Source organism: Vipera ursinii (genome assembly GCF_947247035.1).
Source record: "Vipera ursinii genome assembly, chromosome: 13".
Classification (NCBI taxonomy): domain Eukaryota; kingdom Metazoa; phylum Chordata; class Lepidosauria; order Squamata; family Viperidae; genus Vipera; species Vipera ursinii.
Window position 1 is genome coordinate 12,416,037 of NC_139526.1, and position 13,819 is coordinate 12,429,855.

Here is a 13,819-nt window from a genome sequence, read left to right on the forward strand (position 1 = left end):
CCTGGGAGCCTGCGACCGTCATAAATGCAAGTCCGTTGCCATGCATCTTGAGTTTTGAGCATGTGACCCTGGGGGATGCTGCCGGGGCTGTCTGAAAAAAGAGTCCTACGCCGCCTTTTTTAAGCCGCCACTGTAACTTTGCACAGTCACTAAACGAACGGTTGTAAATGGGAGGACTGCCTGCGCCGACGGACTTTTGCAGTGGGAGGCTTCCGTGACCCGCGTGGGCAACTACGTTTCAGGGCTCAGGTTTCGACCTTAAAAAAATAATAATAATAATAAAAAGAATTTGTTTTAACGTGCAGAGGGAACGAAGGTTTTCTGCAACAAACAACTTCGTTGCGAACCCCACCTGTTTCCCTCGAGGGGAAGACAGGAACAAGAGAAGGAAAAGACTCATCCTGTCGGATCATGAGCAGGATGGAAGACGGACCGAAGATCTCTTCGGTGGACCTTCAAGGTTTTCTGAGTTCTAAAAAAAATAAATAAATAAAAATCTGGGGGCCTAAGCAGTATTCTCAGCCGGCTTCCCACGCCTCCTCCATTCCCAGAAACGGATAAAAGAAGAAGAGCGTCAGAATCACAAAACCTTAGTTGTCGAGTCCTGAATAGCAGCTAGAAATTATAATCCGGGGGGGGGGGGGAAGGGGCCCTTGCAAGACTCCTGCTTCTGCCAATCGTTCAGCCTTGTCCTACGAAATTTATTCGTTTATAAAGGTAAAGGTAAAGGTTCCTCCGCACATGCGTGCTAGTCGTTTCCAACTCTAGGGGCCGGTGCTCATCTCCGTTTCAAAGCCGAAGAGCCAGCGCTTGTCCGAAGACGTCTCCGTGGTCATGTGGCCGGCATGACTAGACGCCAAAGGCGCACGGAACACTGTTACCTTCCCACCGTAGTGGTCCCTATTTTTCTACTTGCATTTTTACGTGCTTTCGAACTGCTAGGTTGGCAGAAGCTGGGACGAGTAACAGGCGCTCACTCTGTTACGCGGCACTCGGGATTCGACCCGCCAAACTGCCGACCTTCTGATCGACAAGCTCAGCGTCCTAACCCACTGAGCCACCACGTCCCATTTTTATTCGTTTATATCCCATCTTTATTATTTATGTCAATAACTCAAGGCTGCAATCATACCTAATACCCCTTCCTGCTCCTATTTTTTCCCACAACAATAACCCTGTGAGGTGGGTTGAGCCGAGAGAGAGTGATAAAAGTCACCCAGCCAGCTTTCGTGGCTAAGGTGGGACTAGAACTCACCGTCTCCTGGGGATTGGGCCAAAGTCACCCAGCTGGCTTTCATGCCTAAGGCAGGACTAGATCTCGCCGTCTCCTAGTTTCTAACCTGGTGCCATATATAACCTTAGGAAATGCTAATTTTTTTCTTGGAAGTATAATCCTATTGGATCCTTCCATCTCATCTGACAAGCAAATTTCTTCACTGTTGTCCAGAAAACCCCAATTCTGATTATTTTTGTTGTGGTAACCAAAAGAAGAAGAAGAAGACAAAGCAAAATATTCTTCACACTGTTCTTAGCACTGAACTAAGAATGAGCCCGGCAAGACAGCCACGTATTTTGTGTGCTTCAACCCTCCCAGTTTTCCAAGTTCGATTTGATGCGTTGCGATACCCTTGAGTCCCAAACCTAAGGGATTAAGAACACAGCGGGATCTATTTTGGAGGATCTGTTTTTATTGATGATGTTACCTAGTGTGAGTAATGAAACGTCTGCAAGAAAACCACCCAGCTTAGAGAGCACCAAGGACCCCACAGTCCTCCTCCTCCTCCTCCTCCTCTTTCTCTCCTTCCTCCTCTCTGCAAACTCCACTCCCTTCTAGCACTGATGACGTTACCTAGTTTGGGTCATGAGACGTCTGCAAGGAAACCACCCAGCTCGGAGAGCACCAAGGACCCCCAGTTCTCCTCCTCCTCCTTCTCTCCTTCCTCCTCTCTGCAAACCCCACTCCCTTCTAGCACTGATGACGTTACCTACTTTGGTAATGAAGCGTCTGCAAGAAAAAACAACCAAGGACACACACACACACACGCACACACACACACACACACACACGCACGCACCCCAGATGTATTTTCTTCCACCATATCCTTGAGAGGTTGGGGTTTTTTTGTTTGCTTGTTTTACAACCACACAATATTATCTTCACAATTCTTCCTAACAAGAGCACTGCGGGATGAACGCTTCTCTCTGGGAGGGGAAGAGGAGGAACAGCCACGGAGTGAGGCCGGAGGGTGGCTGGGAGTGGGGAGGAGTGGAGAGAGAAAGAGCCGGGACTTTAGAAGTCTGTCTTTGACTTTTCCTTGCAGGAAACACATCCTGTTCACATCGGAGGAGGGCCCGGCCGTGGCAGTGGCTCTGTCGGTTGCAGAGTCGGCTACGCCCTGAGGTTTCACCAAAAACCAGCCGCACAAACAACCGTTTCCTTTTCATGGAGAGATAGGAGGAGAGGGGGGTTGGGGGGGCGGGTTGTGTGGAGAGAGACAAAACTTCCTCGCAGCAAGGATTCTGCTTTCCTGCTTCGGCAGTTTTGCCATCATCGGGAAAGAGCGGCAGCGGTGGAGAAGAGTCCCCGGGAAATACACGCTCGGCAGCCTGGCAGGACTCTTCCTTGGGGGATGCAAGCATTTCTCTTTCTCTCCGGGATTGGCTTTGGCACAATTTGGCGTTGAAGCTGAGCAGGACCCTCGTGGAGTCGTTCTGAGAAATTCGGGTGACAGCACAACACCACCGTTCCCGGGCTCTTGACACCTCTTATGCAGGGCCCCGCTTCTTCCCACATCTGCGGTCCGGAAGGCTGAAGGTCCGGCCGGCCTTTAAGAGGCGTTTTTGGGCCTCAGCTGTCCCGAGGGCACGACTCCATCCCCGGAGCCGCTGCCTACGTCGTCGACCCCTTCGCAAGTTGGGCTTCAGCAAGAATGCGCCTCCTCGACTTCCAACTCTACGCCAGCTTGGTCCTGCTCAAAGGGGAGGAAGGCGGATAAAGCAACCCCTGAGGAAGAACGGGCAATCTGGAAGCCGCGCTCTTGCCTCTTTTGGCACATGGATTTCTCCTCTCTGCCTGGTGGGTCTTTGTGGGGCCAGAAAGTTCCCAGCAGCTGACTTTCAAGAATGAATGGCGATGTACTCTAGCCATTCCTAACACCCTCCTTGCACCTGCCTTCCACCCGCCGGCCAAATTCAATGTCCTGCGGCTGATTTGGGGAACGCCTGGATCTTCTCCCGAGAGCGGCTGCCGGCGCTGGGTAGACCGTCAGATATGACAGTCCAGAAACTGATCGCCACAGCCGTGTTCGTAGCTCTGGTGTCCCTTATTCTCAACAACGCGGCTGCCTTTACTCCCAACTGGGTGTACCAGACCTTGGAGGATGGGCGCAAGCGCAGCGTGGGGCTGTGGAAGATGTGCTGGCTGGCAGAGAAGGGGAAAGGAGGTGTGGGCGCAGGTGCCAAGCACGGGCAAGGGGTGGAGCATGAATGTGAAGCCCTGGGCTGGGGCTCAGAGCCAGCCGGCTACCAGGAGTCCCGAAATACTGTCAAACGTAAGTCTCGTTTCTCGTTATTTCTCGACTCGCGTCTTAAAAATGGTCTCTCAGGCACGTCCCACAGATGCTTTTCCGAAAGGCAACTGGATTTTTCTCGGGTGTTTATTTTTTCCTTTTTCTAAAGTCCAGTTGCTTTTTTGGAAAAAAACCTTTGGGACAATCGCGACCCGGATGATCGAACATCTCCAAAGAGGTTGGGGTGGTCTGTCACGCAGCAAACTTTGCTAAAAACGTGGCGACTGGAAAAATAAATAAATAAATTAGAAGGCGGCCTGTGAAATATTTGCTCCGTCGGGGCTCCATTTGGAAAGGGCGACGGGCTAGAAGCTCTCTGCAGAAGAAGCTTCAGTGAAGCAAGAAAGATAGCCGGGGAGCAAATGAAGAGAGATTGGGTCCCGAAAAATAACACAGTTGGGCTACAAGAGATGGAGAAAATACAGGAGGCAGAATAAATGCCGCGTTCCAAGCTAGATAAAACGAACCGGTTTGCAAGCATCTATTTTGACTTAAAGCCATCAGCAATCCTTTTAACAGAGGATTGGCTGTAGTAGCTGATTCCTGCACTGATCCGAGGATTGGATTAGACAGTGTATCTCCACCTTGTCAACTTTTTAAGATACGTGGACTTTGCCTCCCAGAATTCCCCAAGAATGCTGGCTTGGGAATTCTGGGAGCTGAAGTCCACACCCCCTTTTGAAGTTGAACAAGGTTGAGAAGCCCTGGACTAAATGATCCTTAATCCTTTAATTGCTAGGATGTTGGCGGTTTCATTTTAGGCTTGCAATCCAAACAGGGCACTGTTAAGATGGGTCCCATGGGGATAAGATGGGATCTCTCTGAGATCTTCCCAGCTCATACTCCCAGTCTAAACTCTCGGTTTAAAAAACAACAACAACAACAAACGTGATGGAAGATTTCTCCTTGCAAAATCTTCCTGGTGGGAGAGGATAAGAGGGAGAAAAAAAATATGACAAGACAACAACCAGTTACAAAACTCTTCCCTCCTGACCCCTTTCATTTTGTAACTCTGCTGCAGGCTATAGCCTTCTCTCGACTGTACCTTATTTTTTTAAAAGAAAAAAGAAAAAAAAACCCAGTAGAGAACAACTACACTCAGCTCCGTGACACGGGAAGTTTGACCTTTTGTTGTGCTATTTCCAGTTCACTAGGTGGCAATACTTGGCAAGGGGTGGGAAAGGGGTGAGAAAACTTTCTAGGGAAGCCTATTCAAGGCGGAATGTAGGACGTTTCTTTCCAGCAAGTCAAATTCTTTGCTCCGTTTCAGCCAGTGATGTCTGCTCCTCGCTGACTAGGCTTCCCCAAAATTTTAGGACATCCTTTCACAGCTTGACTCCCTCTTCTTTGGGACAGCCCCTGAGATATTGGAACACGGCTATCATGTCACCCCTGGTCCTTCTCTTCATTAAACTACACATACCCAATCCCAGCAACCGTTCCTTGTAGGTTTTCGCCTCCAGTCCCCTGATCGTTTTTTGTGGCTCTTCTCTGCGCTCTTTCTAGAGTCTCGACCTCTTTTTTACATCGTGGTGACCAAAACTGGATGCCGGATTCCAAGCGTGGCCTTACCAAGGCCTTGTAAAGTGGTATTAATACTTCCCGTGATCTTCTATCCCTCTTGACTCTGTCCTGTCACTTGGGAACTATCTGGGAATTTCCCACCCCACCTCATCTCACCTGTTTCCCAAACAGGCCTTACTTAATCTAGGAAGTGGATCCCTCCAAGCTTTCTTCCGGAATAACACGGTCAAATATGTTTCAGAGATAGAATTCTCTGCTGTGTGGTTTTGCTTTTTTTTTTTTGGCAGCTCTGATTCTGCTCTTGACCACACAGCTCTTTAATCCCAAAGCAATCTGGTGCTCATCGGGGTCAGAATTAATAATTATAAAACTTTATTGTCAAAGTACAACATGTGTACATTGAGATTAGCTGAGCCTCCCCCCCCCCCCGTGCTCTCTCCCCCAAACACACAGTGACAACAAACCCTCCATCCCACCACACTATTGAACCAACTACACCACACACCGGCCTCCCAAGTCAATTCTGCATAAGATTATGTCCCATTTAAAAGCCTAACAGCCCACGCATAAAAGCTAATTCATCCCAGAATATAAAATAATCATGCAAATGTGAAGAAAATGAATTATATGATATTGTTTGATGTTTCGGGGGGGGGGAATCGTTTGAGTCTCCAAAAAGCAGCAGTGAAAAAAACGAGGCCGCCTCTGTGCCTAGATATTTTGGCTAGTTCTCCAGAGCAAGCAAATCCAGAAAAAGAGAAGAAAAGTATATTTACGGAATGGGGTGTACATTTGCAACTGCATATTCCGAAAACCTGTCTATCGATATAGTTCACATACTCTCTCTCTCTCTCTCTCGAGAAAAGCAGGATGCGGTGATCAGAAGCAAATCTACAAATCTTCACGTGTTGCTCTTTTGGTAGGATATCAATTTCTCAATCACTGGAAATCTGCTCCTCAGACCCAATTTTGCTTTTAATTAGGCATTTCCTAAATACATTACGCCATGAGACACTAACATTCAGCAAAGGCCGAGATCCGTTCTAAAATGCAAAAGACTGTGCCAAAAATTAACCGCAGGGGGGACTGAAAAAAAGTATAGTCTTGTGAGATCCCACCTTCCACTTTTATGCGGCTAATCTTGATCTTACCAAATAGTTTCTAGACTGACCCAGTGAAGTATGAAAGAAAGAGGCAGCTCAGAAGAAATGAAATGTTATGGAAACCCACTGGCTGCAAAACAGCGAGAGACCTGCTTTCGAGTTAGCCAGGAAGAAGCTGAGGGAATCTAGAGGTCTTGGCAACTGACGTGTACTTATGACAGTTGCCGTGTCCTGGGGTCACATGACGGACCCCCTTTTTGCAACCTTCTGACAAGCCAAGTCAGTGGGGAAGCCAGATTCATGAATAACTGTGGCAAGAAAAGTCTTAAAATGAGGCAAAATTCACCCAAGAACTGCCTTGCTTAGCAACGGAAATATGAGAGAGAGAAGAGAGAGAGAGAAGAAAGAGACAGAGAGAAAGGAGAAGAGAAAGAAAGAGAAAAGAGAGAGAGGAGAGAAAGAGAAGAGAGAGACAGAAAGGAGAAAGAGGAGAGAGAAGAGAGAAAGGAGAGAAGAAAAAAGGAGAAGAGAGAGAAAGAGAAGAGAGAGAAAGGAGAGAAGAGAGAGAAAGAAGAGAGAAAGAAAGAGGAGAGAAGAAAAAGAAAGAGAGAAGAGAGAAAGAAAGAGAAGAGGAGAGAGAAGAGAGAAAGAAAGAAGAGAGGAGAGAGAAAGAAAAGAGAGGAGAGAAAGGAGAAGAGAAAGGAAGAGAGAGAGAGAGGAGAGAAAGAGAAGAGAGAGAGAGGAGAGAGAAAGGAGAAAGAGGAGAGAGAAAGGAGGAGAGAGAAGAGAGAGAAGAAAGAAGAAAAAAAGGAGAAGAGAGAGAAAGAGGAGAGAGAAAGGAGAGAAGAGAGAAAGAAAGAGAGAAGATAAAGAGAGAAGAGAGAAAGAAAGAGAAAAGAGAGGAGAGAGAAGAGAGAAAGAAAGAAGAGAGGAGAGAGAAAGAAAAGAGAGGAGAGAAAGGAGAAGAGAGGAAAGAAAGAAGAGACGAGAGAGGAGAGAAAGAGGAGAGAGGAGAGAGAGAGAAGAAAGAGAGGAGAAAGAAAAAAAAAGAGAGAGAGGTCAGTATTTTTGTAGTTTTTGGTTAGTTCTCATGGCTGGAAAAATTCTTCTATCCTGATTATGGCCCCTTTAGAAAGACTGGCGCACGGCCATCCTCTCAACTCAAGAATCCAACAATTCTACTCAAGAATTGCCAATACTGTTTGAGAAGCATGTGTGCCTTTACCGAATGATGTTTTTTTTTTAATAAACAGAAGGATTAGCTAGAGATAACCCAGAGAAATAGCCAGAGAAAGCTGTTTTCTATCACAGCAATTAAAGAGAATGTGAAGATGCTTAAGAGTGAAGAACGGTTGGCTTTTGCTCTGCGGTTGATAAAAGAAAAAGGGAAATGGACGCGGCTGGAACATTTTAAAGAGTCGATTTCACCCATTATTCTGCATCCCATAATGTCCCTGTCGGGCTCCACAGAAATCAGGGGGAAATGACAGCTTTTTCTCAGTTAATGCTTTGCAAGAAGCCAGTATTGGGTGGCTTAGCGCTGCTTCCAGACAGGAAAGCTCTGTCTTCACAAAATCGACTCTTCTCCTTCTCAAGCCTTCTGAGACTTAGAAGACACATCATATTTGGAGATCGTGAATTTCAAACATGATGTGTTTCTCCCATCCATCTCGGATCTGCAGCCAAGGCACTGGACTTGGAACTTCTCCAGAGCATTTAGTTACGTAACGGTGAGGGAAATGCCTCTTTTTCTCCACGTTTGGCCAGTTATTTCATGAACTTTGGTGAGATCTTGCACCTTTTTCTAAGATGGGGTGCGTGTGTGTGTGTCTCTCCAAACCTGGCAACTTTAAGACTTGTTGACTTCAACTCCCAGAACATCTTGGCCAGCCATGCCAAGTTGAAATCCACAAGTCTTAAAAGTTGCCAAGTTTGGAGAGCCCTCTTCTGAGAGAAAGGACCTTCAATACATCGTCTTTTCCTTATTTTTGACCGTTTCTGTAAGTTTAATAACATTTCATATATTTTTTTTGTGCCACGATCGGGCTGGAGCAGTGACTGCAGCAACTAAGCCAAGCTTACTGCTTCTCAAAACCAGAGCTGTCTGTCGCATGGAGAACCTCATGCAGAAGCTATCCAGGCAGTTTACAAATCCCATACGTCTCACTTAGCAACAAAAGTTTGGGGCTCAGCTGGTAGCCGTAAGTCAAGGACGACCTGTAAATTGGGCAAAGAATTAACAGAATAAGAAAATAAGAGAGTTGGAAGAGATCTTGGGGTAGGCAACCTTGGCTCTTTTATGACTCATGGAATTCAACTCCCAGAATTCCTGAGTCAGGTATGCTGACTCAGGAATTCTGGGAGTTGATAAAAGAGCCGAGGTTGCCTACCCCTGTTCTAGTCCAAGCCCCTGCTCAGGCAGGAAACCCTATACCATTTCAGACAAATGGCTGTCCAGTCTCTTCTTAAAAACCTCCAGTGTTGGAGCATTCACCGCTTCTGGAGGCAGGTGGTTCCACTGGTTAATTGTTCCCACTGCCAGGAAATTTTTCCTTAGTTCTAGGTTGCTTCTCTCCTTGATCAGTTTCCATCCGTTGCTTCTTGTCTTGCCTTCAGGCGCTTTGGAGAATAGCTTGACTCCCTCTTCTTTGGGGCAGCCCCTGAGATACCGGAAGGCTGCTATCATGCCGCCCCTAGCCCTTCTTTTTTATTCAACTTAGACATACCCAATTGTTGTAACCGTCCTCCGCATCCCAGAGGTGCTTTTTCCCAAGGCAACTGGGCTTTCTTCTTTTTCCTTCGAAGAGGTTTTGCTTCTCATCCAGGAAGCTTCTTCAGCTCTGAGCGGATGAGAAGTGGAACATTCTTCCAAGAAGAACACGAAAGTCCAGTTGCCTTGTTTGAAAAAGCACCTTTGGGATAACTATGACTGGGGATGAGTGTGGGCTGATGCCTCCTTCAGTAACACCAGCTGCCTGCCATTAGTGCAGGTTCGAGTCCCACCAGGCTCAAGGTTGACTCAGCCTTCCATCCTTCCCAGGTAGGTAAAATGAGGACCCAGATTGTTGGGGGCAATTAAGCTGACTTTGTAATAATGCCGCTTGGGGGTGTGTGTGAAAGCCCTAATAAGCAGGCATATACATAGAATGAAGGCTAATGCTAAGCTTGTAAGCCGCCCTGAGTCTTCGGAGAAGGGCGGGATAGAAATGGAATTAAAATAAAAAAATAAAAAAATAAGAATCTCCACAGACGTTCTTCATACGTTTTAGCCTCCAGTCCCCGAATCATCTTTGCTGCTCGTTGATATTTTTTCCTTTCCTTTCCTTTCTTTTTTTTCTTCTTTTGGCTTTGTTGCTTATTGTTGCCCAGAGCTTTCCTAGCGGTCCTGAATAAAACGGTTGCTGTCCAAAGACTGGCAGTAGTCACTATTGCAGCGAGTGATGCGCTCAGACCAATGGCTGCGGTTGCAAAGGAATCCTATTCACCGGCCAAAACTAGGACAGAACTGGGGATAGCTTTGAAAGCAGCAGCAGGGGCGTGATAAAAAAAAAAAAAAGGGCCCAGGAGCCAAGGGCGTGAAAGTCTCTTTTTCCAAAGACACACAGGAAAGAAGCCGGCGATGGAAAGCTTGTTTCAAGGCAGGCCGGCCTTATTATAGCTCTTTGGGTCAAGCGTTCAAGTCGAGGGGAGTGGTCCCCCGCGAAGAAGGACTACGTGATCTGCTGGGAGTGCTAAATATAAACACCTGTCCAGTTGAATTATATGATTTACAGAAATACATTTCCCAGATGAAGTAAGGGGGCGGGCGGGGGGGGGGGTGGTAAAGGGGGCAGAGAGCCAGGCCAAAGGCAGAGCAGCTCTGTGTGGGAATGGGAAAGAAAGAAATGTTTACCGAGGCAGCAGACCAGAGATAATGCTGGGATTTATTAGCCGTGTCTCAGAGGCTTTGGAAAACAGCCAGGCAAAAAAACAAACCAAAAAAAAAAACCATCAGAGGAATTATCCAAAACTTTAGACTGCTGGAGGTTCATGTCTTCTTAGACCCAAAAGGAACAAACCGACTTTTCAGAGACCCCAAGTTCTCCTCCTGCAAAGGCCCTAGCTTGGAATGAACCCAGATTTAAGTGGCTCGTCTTTGGCTCTTCCGTTAATGCCGACTTCAACGTGGCGTAATCTAAAAGCCAGTGAGGTGGCTTGTTTATCTTTGGCTTAAAGAGTGTTGGCTGAAGTCGCCCGCTTTTGCTTTTGGCACTTGGCTTGCGGTTGAACTATTGGCTGAAGCCAGCCGGTTCTGTTTCATTCGATAAGCCACAGTTAAACAAGCCACAATTTAGGACTGCAGCCGAAGTCCCAGCCTAATTTCAGACGTTGCTTACGGGACCTCTTTGAGACTTTAAGAATGTCGCGTCCTTGTGACATTGGCATGAAAAAGCTTGTGGGGACCGTGGTCTGTTCGAAGGAAAGGTGTCTAATTTGTTGGTTGTTAAATGCACAGTTAGTCCTGGACTTCCAGCTGTTTGTTGCGTGACTGTTTGAAGTTACAACAGCACTGGGATAAAGAGACTTACAATCGTTTTTCACACTTATGACCATTGCAGCATCCCCATGATCAAAATCTGGAGGCTTGGCAACTGGCTTATATTTATGACGGTCGCAGTGTCCCGGGCTCATGTGCTCACCTTTTGCAACCTCCTAACAAGGAAAGTCAATGGCTTCACTCCACAGCCGTGTTTATCATCTTAACAACAGCAGTATTCACTTAACAACTAGGGCAAAGAAGGTATTGTACAATGGAGCAAGGATCACTTAACAACTGTCTCACTTAGCAACAGAAAATATGGGGGTCGTTAAGTCAAAGACACCTGTATATCCAGCCTTTTCCCCCCCCCCAGAAGTGCAAAGCAACGAATGTCACAGCCCCTCTCCTCTTGTTTTTACCCACAACCACCACTCTGGTGGTAGGGTAGGCTGAAAAAGAGTGAGCTTCCATGACCGAGGGAGAAATTAAAATTAGTCTTGCCATTCCCGGTCCACGCTGCCTCTCCAATATCTTTTAACAGCATAGTGGTTGTAAGCGAGAGCCATCTGCACAATCCCTCTGGAAAGAGAGAATTTGATCCAGCAAATTAGGTTATTCATTCAATTGATAGGACACTGAAATCTGATAACTCTTGTGTGGTGTCTCCATGTTTACACATTCCTGGCTCGTGTTCAAGCACGGCATACATATACTCTTTCCTCGTGTGGGAAAAGCCAATTTAGGTCAGGAAAACAGGCTGAATGATTTAGGAGCCCGCCGCTATTTCGGCCTAGAAATCAGCTGCCACTGTTCTCACGTTAAGAGCCTTGGTATATCCATATAAGTGGTACTGAGTGCATTGTGTTATTTCCAGAAACAATAAAGGTGGGATAAAAATCTAAGAAATAAATAAGCCCAGACCCTGGAATTCCCCCTTCAGGGCAGCCCATTGATGATCAAACCATGTGACGAAATATCACTCAAAGAATGCATGGATTGTGAAAATATGTGACGGGGTAACGGAGGATTTTGTTTCAAAACAATTGCTAGGTGAGGCGATTCCTCCCTTCATTATGAACGATTGCAGATGGTTCATTTATGGATGGCCAGAGATGATTCATTCAACTAACTTCCAATTTCTTAAATTAGCCTCTACAGTCCAAACCGCGAGCAGCCTTAGGGACAAAAACGATGAAAAAAAAAAAAAAAGAAAGAAATGCACGTGCGGTATTTCAGACAGGAGATGTCCAAGCTCCGGAACAATGCCTGGAAGTTTGCCTTACAAATCTCTCCTTTTCAAAATAAACCCAAGTATTCAGAGATTGCATGTTCTTCAAGGCATGGACAGGAGTCCCAAAAGTACAACTGGGCCTTTTCGGAAGTAAAAAAAAAAAGCCTCACTAGTCTGTCCACGCTATCGGATGATATTCTTGTTACTGTTGTTCAATTGGAAAGTTGTGTTTGACTCTTCCAAGGTCCCATGGACCACAGCACGCCTGCCCTCCGCTTCTCCCAGAGTTTACTAAGATTCACCTTTGTTGCGTTGATGACGCTATCGAATCCTCTCAAACCTCTGATCTCCCCTTCTCCTTTTGCCTTCTCTCTTTCCCGCCATCGGGATCTTTCTCCAAGGAATCCTCTTTTCTCGTTAGGTGGACAAAGTATTTGAGCTTCAGCTTCAGTAGCCGACATGGCACTCGCTGAAAATGAACGATGCTTATTGAGAATAATCCTCGGGTGTGACGAATGCCGAGAGGTTTATGAGGCTGGCAAAGTTAAATAAGAGTTGCTCAACGTCACCCTTTGGGTTCTATTTAGATTTTTTGTTTTCTAGAGAGTAACCGAGCGTTGATAACCAGTCTCTTGATGTTACGAGTAGCCCTCACCTCTGCTTAGCAGAATTCTCTATTAAAGGTGTAAGCGACCCGTGACAGATGGTCAAATGTAGCTGGGGAAATTGACCAGGGCGATAGGGAATGTGCCTAATATCTCGGCGTAACTCGTTCTTTTATTTTTCTCCTGTATTTGGGGGGAATATTTTCATTTGTAGCAAGTCCCTTTAGACTGAGTTACGCCCTTTTTCGATCCCAAAGATGCTTTTTTCACAAGGCAACTGGACTTTCTTGTTTTTCTTTCAAGACGTTTCGCTTCTCATCCAAGAAGCGAAATGTCCTCAAAGAAAAAAAAAAACCAAGAAAGTCCAGTTGCCTATATATGTGTGTGTGTGTGTGTGAATTAATTATTGGGACATATATGCCGCCCTATCTCCCGAAGGACTCAGGGCGGCTAACAGCAATAAAATACAACGATAAAAAAAGTTAAAAATAATTAAATTAACAGCCCCAATAAAATAAATTAAAATTGAAGTTAAAAATTAAAAAAAAATTAAAAAAAATGGATATAATGGATTGCAACTCTCACCACGGTCAGCATTTAGGAAAAATTGGTTTTTAACCCAACATATCTACACGGCTTCTTCTTGCAAAAAAGCTGGTACCAGACATGGACAACCTTTTGTCTGAAATGGTATAGGGCAGGGGTAGGCAACCTTGGCTCTTTTATGACTCGTGGACTTCAACTCCCAGAATTCCTGAGCCAGCATGGAGGAACTATGGCCCCCTCATGACTCGTGGACTTCAACTCCCAGAATTCCTGAGCCAGCATGGGGGAACTATGGCCCCCTCATGACTCGTGGACTTCAACTCCCAGAATTCCTGAGCCAGCATGGGGGAACTATGGCCCCCTCATGACTCGTGGACTTCAACTCCCAGAATTCCTGAGCCAGCATGGGGGAACTATGGCCCCCTCATGACTCGTGGACTTCAACTCCCAGAATTCCTGAGCCAGCATGGGGGAACTATGGCCCCCTCATGACTCGTGGACTTCAACTCCCAGAATTCCTGAGCCAGCATGGGGGAACTATGGCCCCCTCATGACTCGGGGACTTCAACTCCCAGAATTCCTGAGCCAGCATGGAGGAACTATGGCCCCCTCATGACTCGGGGACTTCAACTCCCAGAATTCCTGAGCCAGCATGGAGGAACTATGGCCCCCTCATGACTCGTGGACTTCAACTCCCAGAATTCCTGAGCCAGCATGGGGGA

General features: G+C 46.5%; 2 protein-coding genes across 4 annotated transcripts in view; one reads left to right on the forward strand and one right to left on the reverse strand.

The window, feature by feature from the left end:
- IFT140 (intraflagellar transport 140) overlaps positions 1 to 13,819 on the reverse strand; it is a 75,569-nt gene that overhangs the window by 16,699 nt on the left and 45,051 nt on the right. The gene's annotated exons all lie outside the window — the stretch shown is intronic.
- Positions 2,505 to 13,819, forward strand: part of TMEM204 (transmembrane protein 204) — a gene marked incomplete at its 3' end in the record, with an annotated part of 28,334 nt that continues 17,019 nt past the window's right edge. For 2 of the 3 annotated variants that reach the window (XR_014493682.1, XM_083372861.1), the window contains exon 1: positions 2,505 to 3,551. Coding sequence is in view for 2 of the 3 variants with exons in the window: in XM_083372861.1 (XP_083228987.1) it covers positions 3,272 to 3,551 (280 nt within the window). The remainder of the gene's footprint in view (positions 3,552 to 13,819) is intronic. The other variant, XM_083372862.1, reaches the window with a different exon arrangement.